The sequence below is a fragment of the Zonotrichia albicollis genome, chromosome 8 (assembly GCF_047830755.1).
Source record: "Zonotrichia albicollis isolate bZonAlb1 chromosome 8, bZonAlb1.hap1, whole genome shotgun sequence".
Classification (NCBI taxonomy): Eukaryota; Metazoa; Chordata; class Aves; order Passeriformes; family Passerellidae; genus Zonotrichia; species Zonotrichia albicollis.
Window position 1 is genome coordinate 30,018,590 of NC_133826.1, and position 25,564 is coordinate 30,044,153.

The window sequence follows — 25,564 nt, forward strand, 5'->3', positions numbered from 1 at the left end:
GCATTCAGGGGCTCTGAGTTTCATTTTTCAGTCACCCAGATTAGGTATCAGGATCCTGAAGGAAGGAACTGTGTCATCTCTTGTTCATCCTGTGCATGGAGTCCAGCTGCCTCTCAGAATATTGTCTGCAGTAGCTTCTGGCTGTGCCCATGTTTTTCACCTTCCTGAGGTTCATAACTTATGTCACTAACATCCGCTCAGCCCAGAGTGACATTTAGAAATAGGATAGGAAAGAGTGAAATGGATCTCTCTGATACAACCCAATGAGAAAAAGAACTATAATGAAACACAGTGCTTTCATTTTTCAAGCTGAAGTGCTATAAAAAATAGCTGACTCAACAGTTTAAAAAAACTCCAGAATAATAATTCTCCTTCAGAGTTTTTTGAACTTCAAAAGTGTCTTTGAAAATCTTACCATATTATTGACTGTGGAAGAACACTTCTAAAATATGACTAAGTGTTTGTTTTTTTTGTTTGAGAATTTAGCCAGAGTCTAAGGTGTCATTCAGCTTCTCTGGAAAGTGAAACTATGTTCCTTAATCTCACTTTTTTCTTGCATTACACCTTGATCCAACATCTCCTTTATGTCCAACACTGATGCTGAGTCTTCTGTAAGTGTAGCTTTTTGGAGTTAACAGAATGTGCCTGAGAAATGGGCAAATTCAATGAAAAGGACATGAGGCTTAGCACACTAAGCCCATCTTCTCCCTATTGGTGGCCACTGGAACAGCTTCCTAGTATTTTAGATTGCTGTGACCTGTTGTAGAGTCCAGGATATTTTAGAGAACACAAAACTCTGTTTCCCCAGAGAGGTATAGATAAACAGGTCTAGAAATTTCACGTGAAAAGCACACACCCAAATATTGCTGTAGGTTTGTGTCCTGCTCTTCTGCAGGGTTGTGGGGGAATGACAGCTGGATCTAATCCTCAGCACACAGGATTTTGGAGGAAACTACTGGCAAATTCCTTCCTTTATGAACCAGTGACCAGAGATTGTCCTAGCAAGTCAGCTTGCTTCTGTCCACACCCCATGATGGTTGCACATTTGTGGGGAGAGGTGTTGGACTGGAGCATGACACAATTCCTACCTTAGAAGTATTGAAACCTTCAGTGCTTCTTAAGTGGTTTGTATAGTTTAGTATTTAAAATGTTGTCTTGGTCTGTTCTGAGACCTCTACCACAAATGCCTTCTTGTGGAATTGATAAAATGGGACTCTTATGAAGCTGTTACAGAGCCTGTGGTAATGGTGACGGAGAGGATGGAATAAGCAGAGAGCTCCTCCCCTTCCCTTTGAAGTGCTCATCACCTGTAAGGTTCTTGAACCTGCTGCTTAGGTGTTCCTGCCTGGTGTGCTTCTGGAAACCACCTCCTTATCTTCACTGCAGTCTGTGTTCAAATCTTTTACCTTCCCTGAGATATTTCTCCAAAACATTTTTCTCCAAACCAGGTGCTGGCCAGGCTGCCTGGGCTTCCTGTGTGTGGATATGAGCTTTGCATGGAGCAACATGGCATTTTCAATTGCAGACAGTGTGGTTCAACAGCATCCTCTTTCCCAGCCTCTTTAGAGCATGGGAAGATGTGCTGTGAAGGGTTTAGTCTGCTGCACAAATACAGCTCCCCTTGCTGCAGAACTCAGTTTGAGTGAATGCAGAACCTTAATCTTGTTGATTTTTCTCTAATATTTTTTCCTTATAGTTCAGTGCAGAAAGATAAAATAGAATTAGTTGGGTTCCACAATTTGGCCTTGTGGCAACTGCCTGAAGGCCAGTACACGGGCTGTATATACATGTTACTTGTTTCCTGTTAAAAACTTACTTCAATAAACATCACAAATAAAATGAGGATTTGATGGGTAATCAAGTTATTATCAATGTTTCCCTTGCACTTAGGCAAGCATTCCATGTGTGTCTGCACTCACTGATGCTCCTCTCCACTTAAGTTCCCCCCTCAAAAACCACAAATATTAAAAGTCCTGACCCACTTTTGTAGAAACCTTTGTGGAACAGGTTATTCCATCTAATCTGCTTGTGCCATACCCTTGAGTCTCTTTACAGGAATCATGTCCTGTTCTCTCATCCCTTACTGTGGCTTCAGAACCAAATCAGTGCTCTCTTAAAGATTTTCTTACAGGCTAATAATTTACAACCTGTTTTTGGATCTTCAGGACTTTTCTTACACTGCTGGCGTGGTTGGTAGTAAATGGGAAAACACATTTATCTTCCTTGAAATGAAACTGATTCTCTTGGATTATGTGCATTTCCATACCATTTCCTGCTTTTCAGGTGCAACTTCTTTGGTTTAATTATCAAATAGAATGCAGCCCCTCACCCTGTGCAGAATCAAAGCTGTTTTTTTAGGAGCTTACATGAACATCCAGGCTAAATAGGAGTGAATTCTGGTTCTGAAACTTCTTTAGATGGGAAATAAATGGTGAGCCATGTTCTTCTTTGGTGAGTTGTTGGTATTGGAGTTACTGGTCTTGTGAAGCCCTGTGAGAGCAATGTTGGTCTCATAGAGTTCTTTAAATACAGGAGGAAACTCATGTTTGATCACACAAGTCAATGCCTGTGGAGATTGTTGAGAGGATTCTGAAGGGCTTCTCTGAGCACTTTTTTGTCTCAGTATTCCATTGGCAACTGAAGGGTGTTGCTGTGGAGAGAAAGAGAAGAGCTGAGGTTCCTTCATCTGTGATTAGGAGAGTTCTGTGGTCTTGTTCAGAGCATGATAGGAAGGAATGTTTGCTTTCTCATTTATATTGGAAAACAGTGGCTGTTCCAATAAAATTGAAAGTTTCCATCTCATCTGTAAATGAATTTTCATGGTTATTCTCTTCTGCTGGGGAGTTGTCTAATTTCTCTTTCTATGTGCATGCTGTAGCCTCCTGATGTTAGTATTTATAGGTGTGTTCACATCTGTTCTTTCATCTTTGGCTTGTAACTATGTTATAAATTTTTTCTTTACCTTTTTTACCCCCCAATTTTTGTTGTTGCTTAAGGTTTTTCCCTTCCTTTCTTTTTCTCTTTTATCCTATGAGAAGAAAATGGCTCTCACATGCCTCTCCTTACAGCTTCCTGCTGTAATTTAACTTAACTTTAGAAGACCTCTCCCCTTTGTCACTCCATGCAACCACTTCTGAAAATCCTCAGTGTGTGTCAGAGGCCACTCACTTTACCAGAATTTAGGTGCTTTTCCTGGTATCCACCTTTAGGGATGACCTTAACAATTAGACCAGAACAGTGTAGTCAGAGATTAATTGTGTAGGCTTTCAGAATATGTTCATGTACAGCAAATAAATATCTTCAGGCTTACCTGATCCTTATCACACTCACACTTGCTGAAGTACAACATTCTCATAGTCTGGCTTCTCTCTTTCTCCAACCTTCAGACTGAAAATGTAATACTCACTTCATTACTATTGGTTTTTTTTTTTGGAATGCTGCAAAAACTCTTGACTTTCCCAGAGACTGAAAAAATGCACCTGTTTGTGTTTCATTTAGCAAATCTTGATTTAAAAGAATGAATGCAGCAGCAGAACTGTGTCAAGTGAGAAATGAACTAAACTTGTACCTGACTGCACCTTGCATAGGTCATCCGGAAAGGCTGGCTCACCATCAACAACATTGGCATCATGAAAGGAGGCTCCAAGGAATACTGGTTTGTCCTGACTGCAGAGAGCTTGTCCTGGTATAAAGATGATGAGGTAAGGAATGAAGAACTTTTTTTCTATTGGGGAAAACCCCAGTATTAATACAGTATTCTGATATCAACTTGAAAAATTTAATCAGTTTGTGTAAACACGAATGGAAAGATTGTTTTAAGGTTTTAGCTGTGTTGTTTAAATTTCTGGTTTGATTCATAGAGAATGCTGACTGCCTAAGACTTCTGTTGAAATGCTGACAACAAACACAGGGTGTGGTGTGGAGTATTTTTGTTTGTTTTACTTTTTTCTTCCCTTCCTGTGATTTCCACACATTTTTTTAAAAAAGGAAAGAAAAAAATCTCAGGATGTTTTGAAATACTCTGCTTATTGTCCTATCCTTGCTTTGGTTACTCTTGAACATCTACTGCAAGTTGATCATAAATTGTCTGGGTAAATTTACTTCTGAAAGTAACTACAGCAATTGATTTAATGAAAACAGCTGTTCTCTGGTCTTGTGTTCTGAGAGATGCAAAGCCCATCTGCAGAGTTCTCTAGCTGGTTGGTGTGGATTTTCAAATTTGACAAAAAATGCATGTTCTTGGGTGATCAGTAAATCTGAGGTGAGTGATATGGAAATGAAGAAAAGGACATCCTCATTGCTCACTTTGAATATATTGTCTGGCAGCTTGTCTGTTCTGTTTGATGACTTTTTCAACTGTGTGTGTAATGATACATTTTATCCAAGACTCCAGCAGTATGTTGAAGGTTAAAACAGGAATATGTGTGCCATCAGATTTATGGTAAAGCCTTTGTGAGTTTTTTAAGGTTTGTGTTGGTTTTTGTAGAAAAATGGGGCTACATTTTAAAAAACCTATTATTTCCTATTTGGGTTGTGCCCCAAAACAATTTGAAATGTTTTTAGTAAGAAATTATTGATTTTTAGGGTGAACCAGTTCAATGGATGGAAGAAGCACAGGTAAAGAGAAAGCCTTAAATGAGCTCCAAAGCATCACTTAGTATTTTCATCTTATCCTAAGTAAAAATCAAAACACTTGTTGATTCCAACAAAGCAGGTTGATGGGGACTGTGCACATTCATATTCTCTTTAAGCTGCCATGGTGTTTTACTGCAGTGAATTCTCTGGAAGCCCTGGGGAGAGGGCCTGCAGGGCATAAGGCAGAGTGCTGCAAATCCAGGATGTGGAACTCCTTCAGTAATGCTGCTGGGGGTGGGAACTGTGCTCAGAAATAAATTTTTCCCCCATTCTGTAGCCATTTCAGGATACACCTTAAGGCAGAGGGACAATTTAGGTTAATCTTGAGGATTTTGCCCCTTGCCCTTTTATTTAAGTTTTAAAAGGATTAAAATTTAGTGTAACAGGAAAACCAGTGCATGTCAGGCAGAGGGGAGGAGCCAAGGGACAGGTGTCAGGAGAGGAAATTTTACTCTCAGATTGCTGAAATAGAATTTGAAAAAAATGCAAAAGTGGCTTTATGATTTTGATAATTTGAAACTGTTGGTTTTTGTGATCTGCCTTTAAGTTACACGAACCAGCTTTCTTAGGTAAGATACAAACAAGTGTAACTAAAACAAGCAATGTGACAAAATTAACACACTTGCTGTGTTTTGTCTCAGGCAGTTGGAGGTGCATCCGAGATGAGGTAGTTTTGGTATTGTTTTTTTAGATCTGATTTTTGTTTAGTGGGAAATATAAAAACTCCTGAAAATCCCAACAGTACATCTTGTGCTGTGCAACTTTAAAAATAAATAGTTTTGACAATCTACTGGGGAGAGTCACCTGGGAAGCTCATGAAAGTACTCAGAAAGAAGTGGCCACTGTGTGATTATTTTAAGATAATGTCTTTTAATTGCCAAACAATTATGTTTTGAGAGTCATGATAATGTCAGTAGTTAATTCAGGCCATGGGAGATCACTTAGGGATTTCTTAGAGTGGTAAGAAAATAATTGCATGGCATAATAGCAGAGTACTATTCCATGCTCTGCTGGTGAAAGAAGTTGCTCCTTAAATACAGATTAGCTGTATAATTTCATTATTCTCTCTTGGAAAAGAGTTTATAAAGTTATGATTTTTTTGGGTTTGTTTGTTTGCTTGGTTGGTTTTGTTTTGGTTTTTTGGGGTTTTTTGTTGTTTTTTTTGTTGTACTGGACCTTCTCAGTAAGACTGAAAAATCAGCCAGGCTCCTCACCTGCTGGCTGCAGTGGCTGTGTGGGGGTGTTTCCCTCCAGTGAGATGTGGTGATGTGAGAAGTGATCCTTGTGTTTGTGTGTCTGCCTGTGCCCAGTGAGGTTGTGGGGAGTTCAGAGCCCCCAGCCCTGCTCAGGCTGCCTTTCCCTGATTCAGAGCCCCAGTCCCTGCTCAGGCTGCCTTTCCCTGGTTCAGAGCCCCCAGTCCCTGCTCAGGCTGCTTTTCCCTGGTTCAGAGCCCCAGCCCTGCTCAGGCTGCCTTTCCCTGGTTCAGAGCCCCCAGTCCTGTTCAGGCTGCCTTTCCCTGGTTCAGAGCCCCCCAGTCCCTGCTCAGGCTGCCTTTCCCTGGTTCAGAGCCCCCAGCCCTGCTCAGGCTGCCTTTCCCTGGTTCAGGCTGCCTTTCCCTGTTTCAGAGCCCCCAGTCCCTGTTCAGGCTGCCTTTCCCTGATTCAGAGCCCCCAGTCCCTGCTCAGGCTGCCTTTCCCTGGTTCAGGCTCCCTTTCCCTGGTTCAGGCTCCCTTTCCCTGGTTCAGGCTGCCTTTCCCTGGTTCAGAGCCCCCAGCCCTGCTCAGGCTCCCTTTCTCTGGTTCAGGCTGCCTTTCCCTGGTTCAGAGCCCCAGCCCTGCTCAAGCTGCCTTTCCCTGGCCTGGAGCCTTTCCCTGGCAGCTGGGGAAGGTGCAGGATCAGCTCTCACCTGGCCTCCCTTGGCATGCTCAGGAGTTTGTGCCCTCTGTGCCTGTAGCAGTGCTGCAGCAGCTGTGTACCAGAGAGCTCTGACATTGTGCTTTGCAAAGCTCCAGTGCCTGCTGGGGCCTCCAGGGCTGTGTACCCCCTCTAGTGTAAGCTGAGCCTGGTTTTTAGTCTGGAATTTGCTCTGAGAGCAAAATCACTAGTGGTGGCTCGCTAGTGCCGTTAGAAGGATGTAAATTCCTTTGTGAGGTGCAGTAAATTCCTTTGTGAGGTGCAGGTGTACAGTGATAAATCCACAGTACAATGTATTTAGAAGCGAGTTGCTATGGCAAAATATTTCAGATTTTCCTGTATCATATCAATATTAGAAAAGAAACTATTGGTTTCTTCATACAGTTTTGTTTGTCAAACATACACCAGGATTTTATTCCTGATGAGAGGGATTCTGTGCCCAAGAATGCAATTTTAGACTTGCAGTTCTGGAAATGCCAGGTTGGTGTTTGAACAGTGTGCTTAGAGAAGTTACAGTATTGGTTCTGGGAGAACTGACATGGATTAGTTTCTGATCCTGCATGCAGTTGCTTCTGTTTGTAACTTTGCTGTGTGAGCAGTACCCTGACTTTGTGCTTCTGTACTTAAAAACCAAGCAAGGAAAGTGCTGTGTATTGGCTTTGAGGCTGCTGTAAACAAGTGCAAGATCAGCACACTCTGTGACCTCACACATACAGATTTATTTCATAGAATATTCCATGAAGCATTATAAGGCATACCTACACAGACAAATTATTAAATCTGAGCATTTTAGCTCTCTGTTGTTGCTGTATTGTTAAGTAGCAGTCATTAAGGTTCATTTGAGAGTCTACCAGCAAATCTGAAGTTTGTGACTTAGCCACTTGTGCATTAGGATGAAATGGACTCTGGGAATGTGGAATGTCATTCTAGCTTGTGAATAAAAAACCTCATCACTGTAAAGATATGGATGCCATTTGTGAAGTGGTGTAACATTGTTACAGTGCACGGTCATAGAATGTGATTTTATTATTCTTTCTAAAGCATCCAGAGATTTCACTGGCATTATTGCTGTGCAAAGGATGCCAAACTGGACAGTAGAATTAGAATTCCTAAAAATGTGAAATTTACATTGATGGGGAAAAAAAAATCTCCTGTAGTCTTATTTCCAAAGAAAATATTTCCATTCTGTTTCAATAGTAAATTATATTATTGTCAACATCCAGTGTTGGATGCAGTTTGTGTTATAATTTCACAGTTTGTTCCCAATTGTAAAATAATGTGAGATTCGAGAGCGAATTTATAAAAACCAGGGAGGACGTGAGAGAGTGGAAAGGGGAGAAGTTCCTCTAAGGTCTGACATTGTGTGTGTTTACAGAATGAGCTTGCCACACAACAAGCTGCTCTTGGCTTCTGTCAGGGAGTTTTATCCAGCAGGAATCGAGCGATGCCTGGGAAGCAAACGGGAGGACAGAACATCCGGAGGTGCCGCAGGGCCGCGGGTAAATCCAACTTACTGTTAGAGAGCTCCTGAACACAGCTAGGAAAAGAGTACTATAGGAAGCACAGTAAGAATTTCAGCAGTGGGTTTTATTGTACTTGACAGGCAGTGCTGCTGTGACTCTGGGCTTGGTGACTGAGCGGCCGTGTGAGGTCCAGAGGACTCCTGGCTGGAGCTGGTGCTGCAGACGCTCTGGGCTCTCAGAGCAGGCTCCCACTGGTGGCTGTCCCTCAGGCTGGGTTGTCATGCGACTGCCTGTCTGTGCCTGCTGTACAGGTGAGAGGATGTTCTGCACAGCAAGTGTAGACAGGCAGACACATGACAACTCCGTCCAGCCAGTCCCTTGGAGCCATCGCCGCTGCTGTGCAACGCTTTGTGCCAGTCCACTTTGGGGGGCGTTTGGTGGGGGGAACACACATAACAGAATTCAACTTTAAAACATTGGCAGCTGCAGAACAAGAAGAGAACTTGATTTTATTCAGAAAAGAAGCTTGGTACATGAGTTATCATTGTGCTGACACATATCAGGGATGTGATTTCAACAGACTGCTCACGCTGAACATTTGGAAAAGCAGAAAGAACCGAAGCCGTGGTTTATTTTATATGTGATTTGTGCAGGGTTTTGCCTGCACACTGTACTCACACATAGTAATTTAACCAGATGTTTTTACTCTTCATGGAAGCACAGAAATACTGAAGTTCAAGATAAAGGATGTGTTTATACAGTGCATATTTTCTAGGAGCAGATAAGTACAATAATCTGGGATGTTAAAAATAAAAATCCTTCTGTATAAATGGAGGCTGCAACTTGCACATTAACCCCATTGTAAGGAATGTGCTGGAAAGAAAACTGATTGCATTTTTTTACTAATATGTGATAGCTGTCCATGTATTATATTCCTTTTAGTATTTTGGTTTGCATGTTATCTAAATTTTGCTTTGTCTCAAAACCTGTACTTTCTGACAAAATAAATTAACCTCATAAAACTTCAGCAAGATTTTTTCAGTCAAATACAGACTATACTAGAGATCAAAAGCATGCAAATAGCATCATTTCACATCACAAGATGTGCTGCTTTGCTGAATTTTCTCTATACCCTGTCCCTACACACAGTGACTGTAATCCAACTTTGCAGTGACATTTGCAACATTTCTGGCGTATTGTTTCAGAAGATATAAAACCCACTGGAACCTTAAAGGGGGAAAAGAATAATTGTATTAATTTTCTCTACAGATTAAATGTTTCTGGTTTGTAATAGTGTTCTTGAATCTCTGTTGCTCGCTAGTGCCACCATAGGTAAGCAACAAAGCTGTGCTTTCAAACCCTTCTCAAACATACCCCATTCAGAATACAATCTTAAATCCAGCCTGAAAACTGATTATAAATTACCAGAGATTAAAGGTGGGGATAGTGCTGAGGTTTTATATTAAACTAATAATAAGTCAATATGTAATTATTCAGGTGTTCTGCCTCTAATAATTTTGCTGTAAAGCATAATACGCATTTCTGTTAATATACAAATTGACTATACAAGTTAAGTTTATCAATTATATGAATGAAATTTTCCTTGAACTTAACAAGGTGGAATAAGGTGTCTTAAATAAATGAATCAACCACAAAAATGGCTAACTAATTCAGAGATGAAAAATTAATTTCAATACATTAAATACTTTGTCTTTATAAAATGCTTACTTAAATTTTTATAGCTAAAAGTAAAATTGTAAGGGTATGCTTTAACTTGCCATTTCTCCCTACCTGCTTTACATTTTGAAGAAAAACAGAAGTGGAAAATTAGAAGTATTTTTAAAATAGATATAATACACTGATTGTTTCATAGATTTAATCAGATTTAACTACTGCATTTAGTTGCTAAAGAAGTGAAAAATCTTTTGTCTGGAAGAAAATTAGGTCTGACTTTCTGTTTTATGGATGCTTCTTGAAATAACAGAATTGTACAGTCAAAATTGTTGGCAACCTATAGTACAGAATATTGGAACAGCAGAAGTATGGATTTTCTAAAATAGGTTTTCAGTTAACAACTGTCTGGGAGGTTGTGCTGGGAGGAAAATCGTAAGTGGAAACTTTGTGCCGTCTTTCTAATAACTGTACTCAAGGAGAATTCATCAAAGAATCAGCAAAAAGCTTTACATCTCGGCAGAGGCAAGTTTGTTTTCCCTTCAGTTAATTCACTGGGTGCTGCTAGACGTGACTAGATTAATATCTCCACTTGATTTTTAGTTAAAAACTGAAATTCCTTGAAATTGTAGTTAACTTGCTTAAAGGGCTTAACATTTTTGTGTGCTGTGTCTGGTTGACATACTAAGTCAGTAAAGGACTATTTTAGAATATTCATAATAAAAAAGAATATTTTAGAATATTCATAACAAAAAAAATAATCTCATGATTGCCAATATTATATTTACAGAAACTTATGTTAAGGACCTGACTTTAAATATTGGCACCTTGGAAACTGAATTGAGAGATGAATTCCCTCCAGCAGTAATCAGGACTCTTTATTTAAGGGAAGGCTGTTATTTTTAGATACTGCTTTGCAATGCTCTGTAAAATGCAGTACAGAACTACAGTAGAATAATTCAGGAAAGTTTCATTCTTAACTCTGGCATTTCCTGTCTTTTTGTAGGTTTAAACCTGATCCTTAGTAGTATTTCAATTAAGATTTTTTCCCCCCCTAAATAAAGTACAGTTAAGGAAACAAAGCCTTTTACAAGTAAAAGTAAAGTTATGCTCTTGATTAAAATGTCTTATTTTAAAAACTTTAAAAAAAAAAGTTTAGGGCTTTTCATTTTCCAATCTGCTTAACAGATTTTGATTGAAAGTTTATAATGAGCATTCTATGTAGAAGCTTGGAATTTTTATGCAGGTATTTTGCTATTTTGCTTATAATATTTTCCATCTAGAAATGATACTTGGGTGGTCTGGAGGCACAGTGATAGTACAGGAAGGGGGGCAAGGAGCGTGGGGCGGGTGGCAGTGTCTTCATGCTCTGAAAATACAGATGCACTAAATAGCACTGGCAATGCTCATGCAGGAGGCAGCATGCAGCTTAATGACAAGGCAGAAAGATGGCAAATGACATGGGTTTTCTAAAAAGTAACTAGTTTTTTTCACATTTGGATGCTTATTTGATCTATATTTATTTCTGTAAAGTTAGCTGACTTTCCCCCACCCTTCTCTCTCTTTTCCTTTGATTTTTAACATAAAAGGAATAGTTAGAAAAGTCTGAAATATTTTCTTCCTCTTCCCTCTTTAATTTTTTTTGAGTGCACTTAAATAAAGTACACTCCCTAAAGATGAAAAAAAGATCTATTGTATTGAAACACTCACCTATTTTAAATGTTCCTACTGGCTTCAATGTGCATTTTATGGTAATATGTATCAGTTCATACAACAGGCTTAAACATTGGTATTGTCCTGGCTTTAGAGAACTCTCACCATGATTAGTATGCATTGGGTCCTGCTAATTTCTTGTTTTATTCATTATAAAAAGTAATATTTGATGGTATTTTGTTTTTTTTTTTTTCTTTTGAAATATTTATATGCAGCCTGTTTGTGTTAGTTGACATGCCTGTTTAAAGCATCTTGTTTTATAACTATTGAAATATCTTCTCTGTGACTATGATCAACTAGAAATTTTTTAAACTAAACCAGCAGTGTTTTAAGAACCACAGAATCATTTAATTCACTTTGAAAATGTTTTGATTACTGAGCTGAGGTCGATATACTTCCTTATTCATTGCTAACAATACAGCCTTTCTTTCCATATCTGCTGCTTTGCACTCTGCATTTCCCCCCCGCCTCCTTTCCAAGCCCCATGCCAAGGGGGCCTCCTCGATCTCAGCCTTACAGTCTAAAAATGTAACTTTGAAGAGTCATGGGTGTATGGGAGGGGAATCACTTCCTAAACCCAGAAAGGTCATTTAAAATAAAGATTAATGCAAATAGTGGACTAGAGATAAGAGAAACACTCGTTCCATATGTTTCCATCGTCCTTGCTTATTTAGCAAAAGTTAACACAGGCTATCTGCAACGCTATTTTCATGGAGAGCCTATTATTCCCTGGATAACAGTATTTCCTTCCTTAATTTCTAGATCAGAATTTAAAAAAAAAAAAGTAGCTTTGCAAGTAAGCATTAGAGAGAAAAAAAAAATTTGCAAATGATCATATTCCCCTTGAAAGCAAAACTGAGCGAGTTTCTTAACAAGATTTGGAAACATTTTTCTACCGCTTAAGCAAAATCTAAGTCAGAAAAAGTTTTCCGGTTTGGTGATGCCTAAGACAGCAATCATATGTAAAGATTGAGAAATATTAATGCCAGCTTGACTCTAGTTCCATTCCTTTAATTTCTTCCTATTGCTTCAGATTTTCTCTTAATAACCACAACTATACGTGTGTTGTAACTCCACTTTAAAGCAGAATGAGAACAAAAATTCCCTCTACTCATACTATAATGGATTAAAACCCACTAAATTAATTCTAAAAATAATCTTCTGCAAAATAAATAGAAGAAAGGCTGAATAACTTACAACTGTATATATTCATTTAAAAAAAGAGGTTTTTGGTCAAAAGAAAAGTTTTGCTGGGAGGCAGAGGGAACTGACAGTGGTAGTCCTTCCTTTGTAAGCTTTAAGGCAGCCAGTCCAGGCACCATCACACCAACACTACATGACCAGTCCTCCCCAAAAGCTCCTCTATTGATTATCAAAGGAGCAATGGAAAAGGTCAGCATAATATACAGATTTTTTGAATAAAGAAATCATAGCACGAAGGCTGTCTAAAATACAGCACACCTTCTGCAAAATTGGCTGGTTGCAATGCTAATGACTGCATATTTATGCTAATTCTTTTTACAGTACAGCTATTCCAAGCCTTCCTGGCAATAATGAGCACCATATAGGTGGGATTTTTTTCCGGTTGCAGTAGTTTGTTACTACTGTTAACTTTAGGGGAGCTGACTCTGGAGTTCGGCTGGTATCAAATTGCAGCCCAGACTTTTTGTATTATTTTGTCCGTGGGGATTTCATTCAGCCTCAGGGTTTTTTTCCCCTACCAGGACAGCTGGAAATTCACCAAAGCAAACTTCTGCATTGGTTTACAAATTCCATTTTTATCAGTGGGATTCAGGACAAAGTAACTTATCATTTGGAATGGTAGAAGAATTATCAGCGATTCAAAGTGCACATGAGAGCGGCAACAGTCGATCGGTCCTGATCATTCCCATGCAATATCCAGCCAGGTATCGGGTTGGAAAGCTCTTTCTTCCCTTTTATTTATTGAGTGATTTATTTTCCATCACATCCTGAACTTTAAAAGGTAATTTTTCCTGACAATCAAAGATTTTATATTCTACAGGGCAGAAGTCTAGTATGGAGTAGTCAGTTTTTCTATGATTTCCCTCCCAGTTTTCATTAGCACATCTAGCATAAGTTACTTGCAAAGAAGTTTCAGCTGCATATAAAAAGCTAAGTACAGTTTTCCCAGAGGTGATATAATATATTTTACAATAATATAAAATATTATTCATGCATTCTTTTCTAATATTTTATTACTTTAAGCAAAAATAATTTTTAAAAAATTGATCTTCAGATCATAGATCACAGGAGCTATTCAGAATACATACTTCTAGCAAGCCTAAGAAAAAAAATTATATACTTCTTAAATATTTATACTGAAAGCTTCAAGTAAAAAAAAAATTAAATTTACCTTTTTAGTTTGTTGGGGAATAAAGCTTTATTTTAAATTAAAAAAAAATTAGTAAAAAAGAAATGACCGACTTTAGCTTTACTGCTGTACACTTCTCTAGGCAGTGTACCTCTAGACAATATACCTCTCTCATTCTTGCATGGCTTTTAGTGCACCATCAGAGCTCCATCTTTCTTGCAGTGATGACTGGAGGAAGGGGGGAGGGGAGTCACCTAGGTTCGCCAGGTCATAGGCCAGGTGTTCTTCCAAAGCAGGCCTTACCAGAATGTCTTCCCCGCTTTATTCTGCAGTCCTCCTTTTTCACAGTGTCCCTTAGCGTTTCTTATTCCCTAGTGTGCAAAACCTGTGAAGAAAAATACTGGATATGAGATCTGAAAGGAGCAATGAGTGTCTTCTCCTTGGCAAGAGCAACTTGCGTCCCCAATAGTCCACGCCGCCGCTTTGCCTTGCCCAGTCTAACCAATGTGCAGACTACTGTACAACAGCATTGTCCTGAACAGGTAGTCTGAACACTGGGGCGACGGAGCAGGATCTCCGGACGCGTCTATTTATTTATTTTAAATCCTCTTTTAGTCTCGGGGAAAAACTGCCTTCCTGCATCACGGGTTGTGCTCGGCTCTCGCTCACACTCTGCAGCACTCACTGAAACACACTGAAGTGCTGTGATTTCCAGTCTTGACGTGGCACATTTGCAGCAGACTGGGGATCTGGCAATGAATTTAGGACCAGGAAAAGGGGGAGGGCTGGGCCTGAGAGTCCATATATGGGATGATGTCACCCTGGGGAGGTTTGGGTATGCACTGTGCCGCTGGTGAGACCGCTAGAATTGCCTGCTCTCAGACATGGGTCTGTGTATAAAATGGTACCAGATGTTTTAGTGTAATGTTAAGCAGTCATTTCATCTTCAGGCCAGATTTTTTTCTTCAACTGGGCAGGAAGTGGGCCCCAGTATGGAAAAGCTGTAAAAAGTCAAGATGTACAGTTTCACTGCAGCCAACAGAGAGCGAGTTAATGTAGATGCAGAATTTGCTCTTTTGTGAAGGCTGAAAAACAGAATTTATAAAAAGGATTCTGCTCAGGAAGCTAGTGTAATAACCCCGTGCTTATTTTCTTTCTTTTTAATGACTCTAGTTGCGCTTTTCTATTTTGGCATTTCAGACCAAGAAAAGGGCAAATAGGTTCATTTTTTCTTGGAACTGTCAGCGGCATGCAGGCTGCCGAGACTTGAACAGTAATTAGAGTTACTTCCTGAAAGTGAAGCCCCCATGAAAAGTCTGGAGAAATGTTCTTTGTCATAGCCTCTACATGAGTAATTAGTTCCACATGTGGCCTTCCTATTTCCCTTCAGCTATTTTGGCTGGCTGGTTGAATACTTTGCTATAGCTCAAGACTTAAAGAAGCTTTAAAGTTTTCATTTCAAGCATCCACTGTGAAAATAGCTATTTCTGGTGTCATAATAAATTGCTTCTGGTAGATCAGTGCTATTAGGCCTGGCATTGTTTTTCACTGGTAACCCTGCTGGTCCCATTTTTCTTTTAATGGTGCTTGGTGGAATTATTCTGCTGAATTTCATCTTTGATGTTTACCAGATCTATTGAATTTTGCCAACTATGACTTTACCGTAGATTTTAAGATATTCTCCCCACGGGCAACCAGCCTTGTTCTCCGGTAAATTTTTTTTCTTTGTTACTCATTCTGCTGAATCGAAGTGTTGTACTTAGATTGGTTTTGTTGTGTGGCTTTTTTTCTTTTTTAAATTTGCCTTAGCCCACGGTCTAACACAACAGCTGACAGAACAAGTTAACTCTTCTCAAGTCAAACCTGGAGGTGATTGTGTCTAAGTATGCATTGGATGCGGTGGTGCCTGCAGTTCTTTTTCTGCCTGGAATTCTGAGACAAATATCAGTGTCTTTGAGAGGTAGATCTCCACCAGCTTCCTGGACAAGAATATGTGTAAATCTGAATGTGTTCTGTGAGCTCTGGTGTCCTAAATAACTTCTGCAGGATTTGGTTCTTCCTAGGTGCAGGCAGATTCTGAGAGCCGTAGCTCCTAGAGGTGTACACGGGGCAGGTTGCAGAGCTCTCACTTCAGGGAGAATGGAGGCAACAAATTTGGATACTGAGGAATTGGAGTCCAATGAAAAGGAAAAGTGACCTTCAGGCTGCTTTGTGGTGATGGCAGGCCAAGCACTGAGTGGCTGTTTCAGAAGGTGCATCCTCCAGCTCTCCTGTTTGGGTCACAGGGGACTAACATGTGTCCAAGCAGTGCTGGGGTTTCTTGTTTAATTAGCAGAGGTAAAGGTTTGGAGAGTTTAATGTGATGTGTGCTTTGCTTCCTTATAACTGGCAACAAGTGTGTCAGAGAGAATGAGTTGGTGGGCAAAGGCTTTTGAAGATAAAACTGTAATAAGGGAGAAAGTAGAGCATGCCATGAGTAAACCAGGAGGGCTCCTTGTCTGTGCATCATTGCATGTGTAGGGCCTGGCTTTTTTATGGTATTCCCACTTGGCACTTACCTTGTGGAAGAAGAATACAAGAATACATTTTGGGAAGACTGAGGAGTGATTTTTGTGAGTGGGACCCTCAGTAGAGCAGTCAAATTTTCCCCTGTGAGGAACTGTCAGAGATTAATTACAGCATGTGTCACCAAGAGCAAGAAATTATGTTGTCAAGGAAAGACAAGCGTTCCAGGGGTTTTCTTTCCATCCCAGCAGAAAGGGACGTAGGTTGAATAACACAGAAGGCAAAACACTAATGAACCAAGCAGGTTTAGGGCTGAGGGAAGTGAAGTTTGGAATCTTGCTGCCAAGTGCAGCAGCTTTAGTTTGTGAGTTTGTCCCGAGATGGTTAAATAGAACCAGAATAGCTGCCCACACTGCGGCCTGGAAATTTGTTCCCTCTAAGTTTTGTTTCCTGGCAGAAGGAAAGCTTGAGAGGAATGAAGGAGAACAGGGGATTTGGGTTGTTCTGGGAGCCCAGGAAGATGCTAAAGCCTTGTCAGGGAGAACCTTTAATACAGTGCAAAGCCATTCAGAGCTCTAATGCACTTTTCCTTCCCTTCCTAAGGGCTGCTCAGCTGCTTACACGCATCTGTCTTAGGTGTTTGACCAAATCCCTCCTTTTCCACTTGATTTCTGTTTGGAAAGGAATAGGCCCAAAAAGCAATTGACATTTCCATTCCTTCTGATACCAAGTTGAGACTAGACTTGAAATATTTGAAATCTTTCACTGAATAGCTCCCCATCTCTACAGTGGGATTTGAACTGCTTCCAGTCAGCTTCTGAGGCTGTGCTGTGCTTTCAGCCATCAGGGCAGCAGCATGGCAGGCTCCACTCAGACAGTCAGTATCAATAATAAACTGTTCCCCATAGTTTATACTAAGTGCCTTCCAAAGGTAGTGATAAACTTTCATTTTTCACGAGTTTATCATCATGCTGATGTTCTACTGTGCCTATGAACTCAGCCCCATGATTAAATTATTTTCCACAAGCTGACAATATTATTTGATTTTTAACTTGGAGGAAACTAAGGGTTTTGAGAAGTCTGATTTCTTCATTAATGCTAATTTGGAAGACCACTATGAAAAAGAAAATAACTGTATTTCTGCTGGATTTTTTTCTTCTCCTGGCAGACAGCAATGTAGTGCCAGGCCATTCTTCACACTGAATGGGATGGACATCTTAGAAATGCTCATGAAGTGTGTGGGTAGCACAGGAGCTGTGTGCTCCTTGTTTGTAAAACATCCCAGACTCCATTTCATGGTGAAGTGGCTGAACTGCCATTAGTGTGCGTTTTTTGCATTAAAAAGTTACTGTAGAAAGTGTCTGGGGAATTGTAAATTTTGTATCTCTGCTTTGTAAAAGTACTAGATATGATCCAGGGAACTCCAGAAGGGTAAGTGGGTGTCTGCAGCTGATAAATGAGTTGAAATAATAGCAGGCAATTGTACATAGATATTTTGGAAATTCTCAAAGAGAAAGTTGTCTGCCATGATTTGCTGTAGCTTTTTTTGCACATACAGCAGCAAAGGTTAACCCTTTTTGGTGCTCAATAAGCTAAAACATGATTTAAAAGAATTAAAAATAGGTAGGCAACAGCATGAGCAGGCTGTCATTGCCATCAAAGCACAAAACCCCTGCAAAATTACCTCCAGGGTCTGTTTTGGAGCTGAGTGAACAAAGTGAGTAGAGAATTAAATGCCAGTGAGAGTGAACAAATGCAACCAGTCCCAGTTGTGTTCACTTTTATGCAGAGTGCTTGGGGTATGGATGAAAGATGGAAGATGGGGATAAAGCAGGGGCAGAAGAGGTGAGGGTGGAGGAAGCAGCAGCCCACGAGGCAAGAGTATCTGATTTTTGTTTCTGTGGTGGTTGTGACCCTTCTGCCAATGAATATCACTTATGATTGGGCAAGGCCTAATGCAGTCCTGCAATCCTGTTGCTCTTGGTCTTCCACTATAATCAGACTAATTTTTTAAATTTTAAATTTACAAAAAAGAAAATTTGTCCCTAAGCAATATTGTTCCTTCTGGCCAATGCATGTGGGCATTATTGGTGCTTTTAAGTAGCTGTGCCCATTGTTATGAGAACATGCTATTGAAGTGTGGTGCTCATTTTCAGCTTGTCCCATCATCCTCATGTGTTGTTTTTAGCATTATTCGTGATGTCTGGAAAGATTGTGAGGCTGGCAGGAGTTTAACAGTGCTAACTGAAGCCCCCTTTGGTTGGGACTCCTCTGTGAAGGTTATAGGACTGCCCAGAGCCACATCTATGTGCTGCACAGTTTTCCAGGCAGTCTGGTCTCAGTATTGCAGTCAGTGATTTGATCTTTCATAAATTAGTTTAGTGCAGCTCTGGACAATGTTCCAGCCTAATGCCCCTCTGTTGTGTAGTTGCTGTAACACATAATGGACTGGTGAAAACCACAGTCTCCAAACACTCTATTCCCTGTTCCCAGTCCTTTTTCCTTGCTCTGTCCCTCATCACTTGTCCCCCTGTCCTCTCCCTTCTCACCAGACATGGAGTTTGGATGCTTTAGGATATTTACTCTTTCACCTTTTCTCTGCTCAGTTCCATGTTTCTGCTCTATGTGCTTTGTCTCAAACTTTGCTCAGGTTTATGGGAGAGGCACAAATGGGGAGAAGACAGAGCTGGAAGGGCTCAGTCCAGCTGTTTTGGATATCTGAGATGAAATTCATAACAACCACGTGCAGGAGCCTGCGTTTCCTTTACCTTTGGTGTACAGGGAACAATTCAGCACCTCTGAGGTGGACACAGATGGAGAGCCACTGCTGATTTCTGTCCTCCCAGCTGTGAGGAACCCAACTGCAGGTTCAATATCAATGCCACTTCTTTTTGCCTTTTCAGCAGCCTGGTTATGTTCACCCTGGTTGTAATATGTGCATCACCTTCTAGTCTGTATTGTTCAATATTTTTTCTGCCTTTCTAGCCAGTGGTCAAAGTTTATCAATGAATAACCTGAAACACTGGAAAAGAACCTGTGTAGTACAGAGCAGGTATTTTCATGTACAGCTGGCTTTGTGCTCACTGTGCATTTTTCAGCTTAAATTGTGGGTATGCACTCATACTCATATCTGATATAATATACATAAAAATACATTATTATATATATTTTAATATCTAAATTGATATTTGGATAGTAAATTGATTTGGGGGAGCCATGTGTGCTCAGCACAATGGTAACAAGTGATTAGAATGACTGGCAATGTTTAGATTCCATATAGGTTATTTCATTCCTGCTGAAAAAAAAAGAATCTGCCTTGTTGAATTGTTGTGGCCTTAATGGGAGGTATCCTCTCTGCTTGTCATGTTTTTCTTCAGGAAAAGGACAGGATATGGAATAGCTTTGACATTTCCTTAGTCATTGCTTACTCATACACAACACACAATTTGTGGGGATGCAAAATTAGCTGAGCTAAGTTAATTTTCAGAGCAGTGAAGAGCACGATATGCCCTGGATTAACACTGTCCTCTTTCTTGACTGCTGTGATCTCCTCAGCTGTGTTTTAGCCCTGCAGCACGTTAGTGTCAAGCTTTTGGACCCTTTATAAAACCCAGATGTGCAGCTGAATTGAGTGTTCCTTTTCCCCACTCAGGCTGAAACGTTTCAGTCAGGTTACCACATCACTGGAATGGCATTGCCTCTCTCACAGGAGATGTCACTTCTGCTACAAAGTGATTGTAGCATTCAGTAAAGCAAAATAACTGCACAGTAAGGGGGTGCATTTGAGGGAATGTAGGAGCCTGTTGTTTACTGCTTAACCAAAGCCAGGATATATAATGGATAAACTTGTAGTGGTTTATGTTTCTTTTTCCATTCTGTTCTAGAAAAAAAATTCTCTTTGAAAAGAGAACTGCCTGGGTGACTGAAAAAAGGGTATACTTCTAGAAGTTTCTAGTTAAAAATCCTGTGTCTTGTTGGTTTAAACTGCTGGTTTTGTCTAATTAGACTTTGGGGTTTGATTTACCCCTCAGAAATATTTTTATGAACATTCTTTCTTCTGCCCAACTGAGAGACAGTTTGTTGTTACTTTTGTGGGTTTTTTTTCTGGCAAAACTTTGTGTTGCAGCTATTTCTATGTTTCAGTAACATAATACACTCTGGGGGCAGATCTTGGAGATCTTTGACTCTAATGAATACCAGTCACGTGAGAGCAAATACATGATTTATTACATGAGTATATTTTCGATAGTAATGCCTGGAGATTTTTTTAGTGGGGGGAAGGGAGATCACAAAAGAGAAGGATGCAGTGGAAAGAAATTAGTGGCAAAGTGATGTTAGCTCTCACCTCAGTTCAAGCCTGTGGTTTGCAATTCCAACATTGTGAATGATCCCAAAACAAAAACATCCATCCTTTTCACATTTAAGAACAATCTTAAGGGAATTGTGTTGTAGAAGCAGATCTTAAAATGAACACCAGCAATATTGCTCAGGGCCTCTAAAACTGAAAGCCATTTTTTCTAGTATTTATTGTCTTTGGCAGAACTATTATCCTCTCTTTATATTAACTGCTGCATGAAGTGTCGTCCTTGTCTTGCCAAAACTTCTGTTCATAACATAATTTATTCATAGGTTTCTTGCTTTTGATAAAGACTTAACAATATGGAGCCAGGTTGTGGAATGTGAAACTGTGAGTTCCTTTCCTGAGGCTGGATGCAGCAATCTGTCACTTGTGCTGTGCAGAGGTGCAAACTCTGAGGAGAGGTGACTGTCCAAGCTGCATTGCTGCAGCTCCATGAAATCCATAACACAATAACTCATCCTCTTTTATGAGATCTAATCTGGTTCCCAAAGATTAATAAGTGATATCCAAGGAGTAGTTATGTCTGATTTTTTCTATAGGTATGAAGATTTAATCACCTACTCTTGCTGTCTGAGTTAATTATGCAGCCATAAGCATTTAAATTAGAATTAAGGGCCAACTTAAAAGCTTTTTGATTGCTCAAAGATTTTGAGATCTGATTTCTGCAAAATTTTCATGTGAACTGGTGAATTATAGTGCTCTCAAGAATAGCTTACAGCCTCCCTGAAACATTAAATATGTTTCCTGAAGATGTGGGAAACAAAGAGTTAACAGATCAACAAAGTGTTACACTTTTTTGTTACATTGTCCCTAGTATTTATAGTTGATTTTTTAATCAATGTCCCCTCACAAGAGAGGTTTCAAACTTCCTCATTAGCACTCTATGTATCTCTCAATTAAAAGAAACAGAAATTTTTGTCACTGTCTCCTGGAGCCAAAACAGAGGTTGTGTCCTGCCTTCCTGGCGGTATGTGTTGGTTGTTAGCTAAGCAAGGGATGATTTATCAGTTTAAAATTCTGATAAAGCTAAGCTACTAACAGACTTTCTCTGTTATTTACTTCACCTGTCTGCTTTACAAATAAAGTTTTAGTGCTTAGCCTTAGCTGTAGCTTTACATGCAGTGCAGGAAGGTGTGTGTTTACTGTGGCTTTACTAATGTTCTCTCAGTTGAGGCAAGATGTGTTCTAAAAACCAGTGAGCCATCATATTGGCCTGGTAGATATTTCCTACTGTTGGCAATATCCAACTGCCGAAACTCACTGTAGCTACTAACCAGTAGTTTAGTAAAACAGAAGTTCAGTCTTGTTATGTTCATAGTCATTTCCTTTTCTCAAATTACTAAGCATTTTCAAATGCTTGTGTAAGTTCCAGAAAAATTAAGCAATTTACTGAAAGTTTGAGAGATGTGAGAGAGACTATGGAGAGCTTTTGAAGAGTTGATTGGAGATCCTGTCCTTGTGGATCTTGTTAGACACAGGGGATGCTTTAAAAGTGTTAGTCATGACCAACACCTCAATTGATGCTTCTCGGTTCACACTCTTCAGAGATCAGAAAGTTCTTCCCTCTCCCTATAATTGTTTGAAATCACAGCAGTAACTTCACCTTTGCAGCACAGAACCCCAAAAGGAACAGTGTTCATTCTTTGAAGGATGTTTTTCTGGGGGATGGTTCATGACTCTTCTCTCCTTTCATGTTGTTGCAATGCTGATCTGTGCTCTGTGCTCTCTCACTGACAGCAGCCATCTCTCCATATTGATCTGTTCCTTTCATGTCAGTCTCCACAACTTCATCCCAGGCCTTCCTTTTGCTGATGGAATGGATTTTCCTTGGATGTACAAAATTATCCCCTCTGCTGTCCAACTGGGCAGTTCAACCCAAGATAGCAAATATCCAAGTTTATCCAAGTCTTTTATGTGTAACACTTAACCTCCTGAGGATCTGGTGTGGATTGAAAAGCAGAATCTCCCAAACAGCCAACAACCCACCCAGAACCCTTTCTGGCAGCTCCCATGGATAACACCCATGGTCAACTTGTCCCATCTCTGCTCACATCTCACATCTCTGCAGTGCTTCCCTTTGTGATATGTCCATCTCAGTGTATTCTGAGGACTGCATAAAGGGGTGAAGTGGACAGCTCTGTTCTTGATTCCCTAAGGGATTTCTGTCATCTTTTACTCCAGCTGCAAGGGGTGTTTATTAAATGTGTCTTTTCCTAAAGCCTTACAAAAGGATTTTTTGGTTGAGCACTGCACCAAAACATTGCCTTGTGTTGGGTATCATGTGGGAAATGTGGAAAATACAAGAAGGAGCAGCAATTTTATGCATTTTAATGTTGCTTGGCAAATCATTCACAAGCACTATCATGTAGAGTGAGACCTGAAAATGCAGTTAAAAGGGTAAAATCAAGAGAGAGCCAGGAAAATGATGGTTATATGCCTGAGATGCCTGAGTATGCCTCTGAAACTCTGCAACCAAGCAGGTTTCACAAGCCTGATGAAACTGAACTTCTCTACAGCTTAAAGTTTATATACCTGGTGTATGTATTAAAAAAACCCAAAAGACTTTGTAGTACAATATTATTTCCCATTACCTCTCTATGCTTTTTCTGAACTTCAACAAGTGTTCTAGTTGTTACTAGATATGTTAGTCTCTAATGCACAGAGGAGGAAGGTTTCCAGATTTCATACCTTGTAGACCAGGACTGGCTGAAAACACCAGGGAGGTGTCCTGGGTTATCCCACAACTCCCCTCCACACGTGGATCTGTATGATTTTTGGCATTTAACAACAACAAAAAAAAATTACTGTAGACTTCACAGTAAAAATTAGTAAACTGAGAAGGGTTGTCAGGTACCTGAGAATCTTCTGAAAGTTATTTCAGAGTTTGGAATGGTGAAAACTTACTAAAGCTGGGAAAAAGTAATTAGAAATAACTGTATGGAAATGGGAATAACCAACGGAAAGGTTCATGCAAGTTTGGCTTTGTTTGGACATGAATTTAATGGGAAGACTCTGGGATTAGAAGGTGTAAACCTTGAATACTCAGGTTTTTTCAACACCCTGACCTGGTTTTAGGGTCAGCACTCAAGGATGTGAAGGTCTGAAGGGCCAGGTGGAACTGAGCTAATGTGGGGATGCCAGTTCTGCTACATGACTTTAGAACACATAGTGCTGTTCAGATAGTTTTCCATGTTAATAGGTGTTTAAAAAACAGTAATTTCTTCTATATTCATATTTTTTGTTTTTGTGTTAGTTTTCTACTGACTGTTTCTTTCCCTGGGTAACATTTTTCATTTTCATATGTGCAAATTTAAGGAGGCATAGAATCAGCAAAACTCCCTTTTCTTCTTCAACATGTTAAGGAATTCTCAGCCCACAGTTCTCCATCAGAAACAGACCTACAAACCAGGAAACCTCTGTGCTCTGGATTTTTCTGAGCAGGCACATCATGTCTGTCAGGCAGGATGTGTTCATCCCATACTGCTGCCCATTCTCTCCAAGGCAAGATACTGTCAGATATAATTTTGTTAAGTTTTACCAAGCTTGGTCTTTGCTTCCATCTTGCAGCTAAGCAGAACTTTAGTGTCTTGTCTTTCCAGGGAGCAGTGCTGTGTGCTTCTGATGTGCTCACCAAGTTGTACATTTGGGAACATTTTTCTACACAAACATCCCCTCCTACCTGGACTTGAGAAGGTAGAAGAGAAAGTGTTCCAGATTTTCTGTTTCATTTTTGCATCCCACTCATGCCCCACTTAAAGCCAATTTTTAAAAGGAGTGAAATCCAAACAGTTGTTACCTCATAGAAACAACAAAGGCATCTGAGAAACAGCAGCTCATCTTTCATTCTCATTCCCTGACATGGAAACCCCCAGAGAGTGGCAAAGAAGGAGCCTCCTGCTTTGCAAATCTCCTTTGGTGTCTGATAGAAACATGGCACGCTTGCCTTGGTGTTTGGATGTCACCATGAACTGCTGAGAATGCAAGAGGAAAAAAGATATTTCAGGCTATGAGGAATAGGAGGAAAAGATGAGTTTTATGTAAACAAAGTCAGAAAAACTTTGGAAATAATTACTTAAATCAGCTAGGAAAGCTGATGGAATGTCATAGTTATGAAGGCTTTTTGGCAGAAGTGGTATTTATTGGCTGGGTTTGGTTTAGCATGGAGAATGTCAACTAAGTATAAAGTTGTTAGTGCTGGAAAACTCTGCTGCAAAGAGGTGTAAAATGCAGCAAGCTGTGTGCTGCACACCAAAGCTGGTATGCCTGAAACCAGCAGGTTCACACACACACAGCCACCATCATTTGGGTGTGCATATTTTCTAAACACTGATTTATTACCTAGATCCAGTGGTACTTTCTAGGAATGATTTGCCCTAACAAGATAGAGCACAGGCAGCTTGCAGCATTTTCATGCACAGAGTTGTCTCCTAACTCCTGTGCTGACAAGATTCTGAAAGTGGACTTCAGATCTGGATTTGTGGGAGGGATTTTTTCATTGACTCTCTATGAAACATTGCATGGAGGAAAATGGAAACCATATGCAATTCACTACACAGATCTGTTTTTCATTTAAATCTTTTCCTGTATTATATTTTCTGCTAGTAGAGGAGAGAGAAACAAACTGCTAGATGAATAGTATGGAGCTTCAAATGAAAGGAGTGTGGTTTCCTTTTTTTTTTAAGTGAAGAAAAAATTTGATCAGCAGTATAATTTCATGTAGAATTCTATATAGAAAGATGATAATTTGTATAGAATATGTTGGAACATCTGTTAATTTAAGTCTTAGTGAATTGAATTGATAGCAGAGATCTGTGAAACTGCTGTGTTGATAGTGCACAGGAGAGGCACCACAATGTAAAAAGGTCTTGATGAACACTGCACACAGAGCTGAAGTCTGCACTAGTGTCTGATACTGTTCAAAATACTAAAAAGTCCTTAAGCTGCTGTGGAGTTGTGGAAAATTTCACCATC

At 39.9% G+C, this 25,564-nt stretch overlaps 1 protein-coding gene across 6 annotated transcripts in view; it reads left to right on the forward strand.

The window, feature by feature from the left end:
• Window positions 1–25,564, forward strand: part of DNM3 (dynamin 3) — a 170,327-nt gene that overhangs the window by 45,056 nt on the left and 99,707 nt on the right. For all 6 annotated transcript variants that reach the window (XM_074546454.1, XM_074546455.1, XM_074546456.1 and 3 more), the window contains one exon: window positions 3,588–3,701. In XM_074546454.1, coding sequence (XP_074402555.1) covers window positions 3,588–3,701 — 114 coding nt within the window. The remainder of the gene's footprint in view (window positions 1–3,587; window positions 3,702–25,564) is intronic.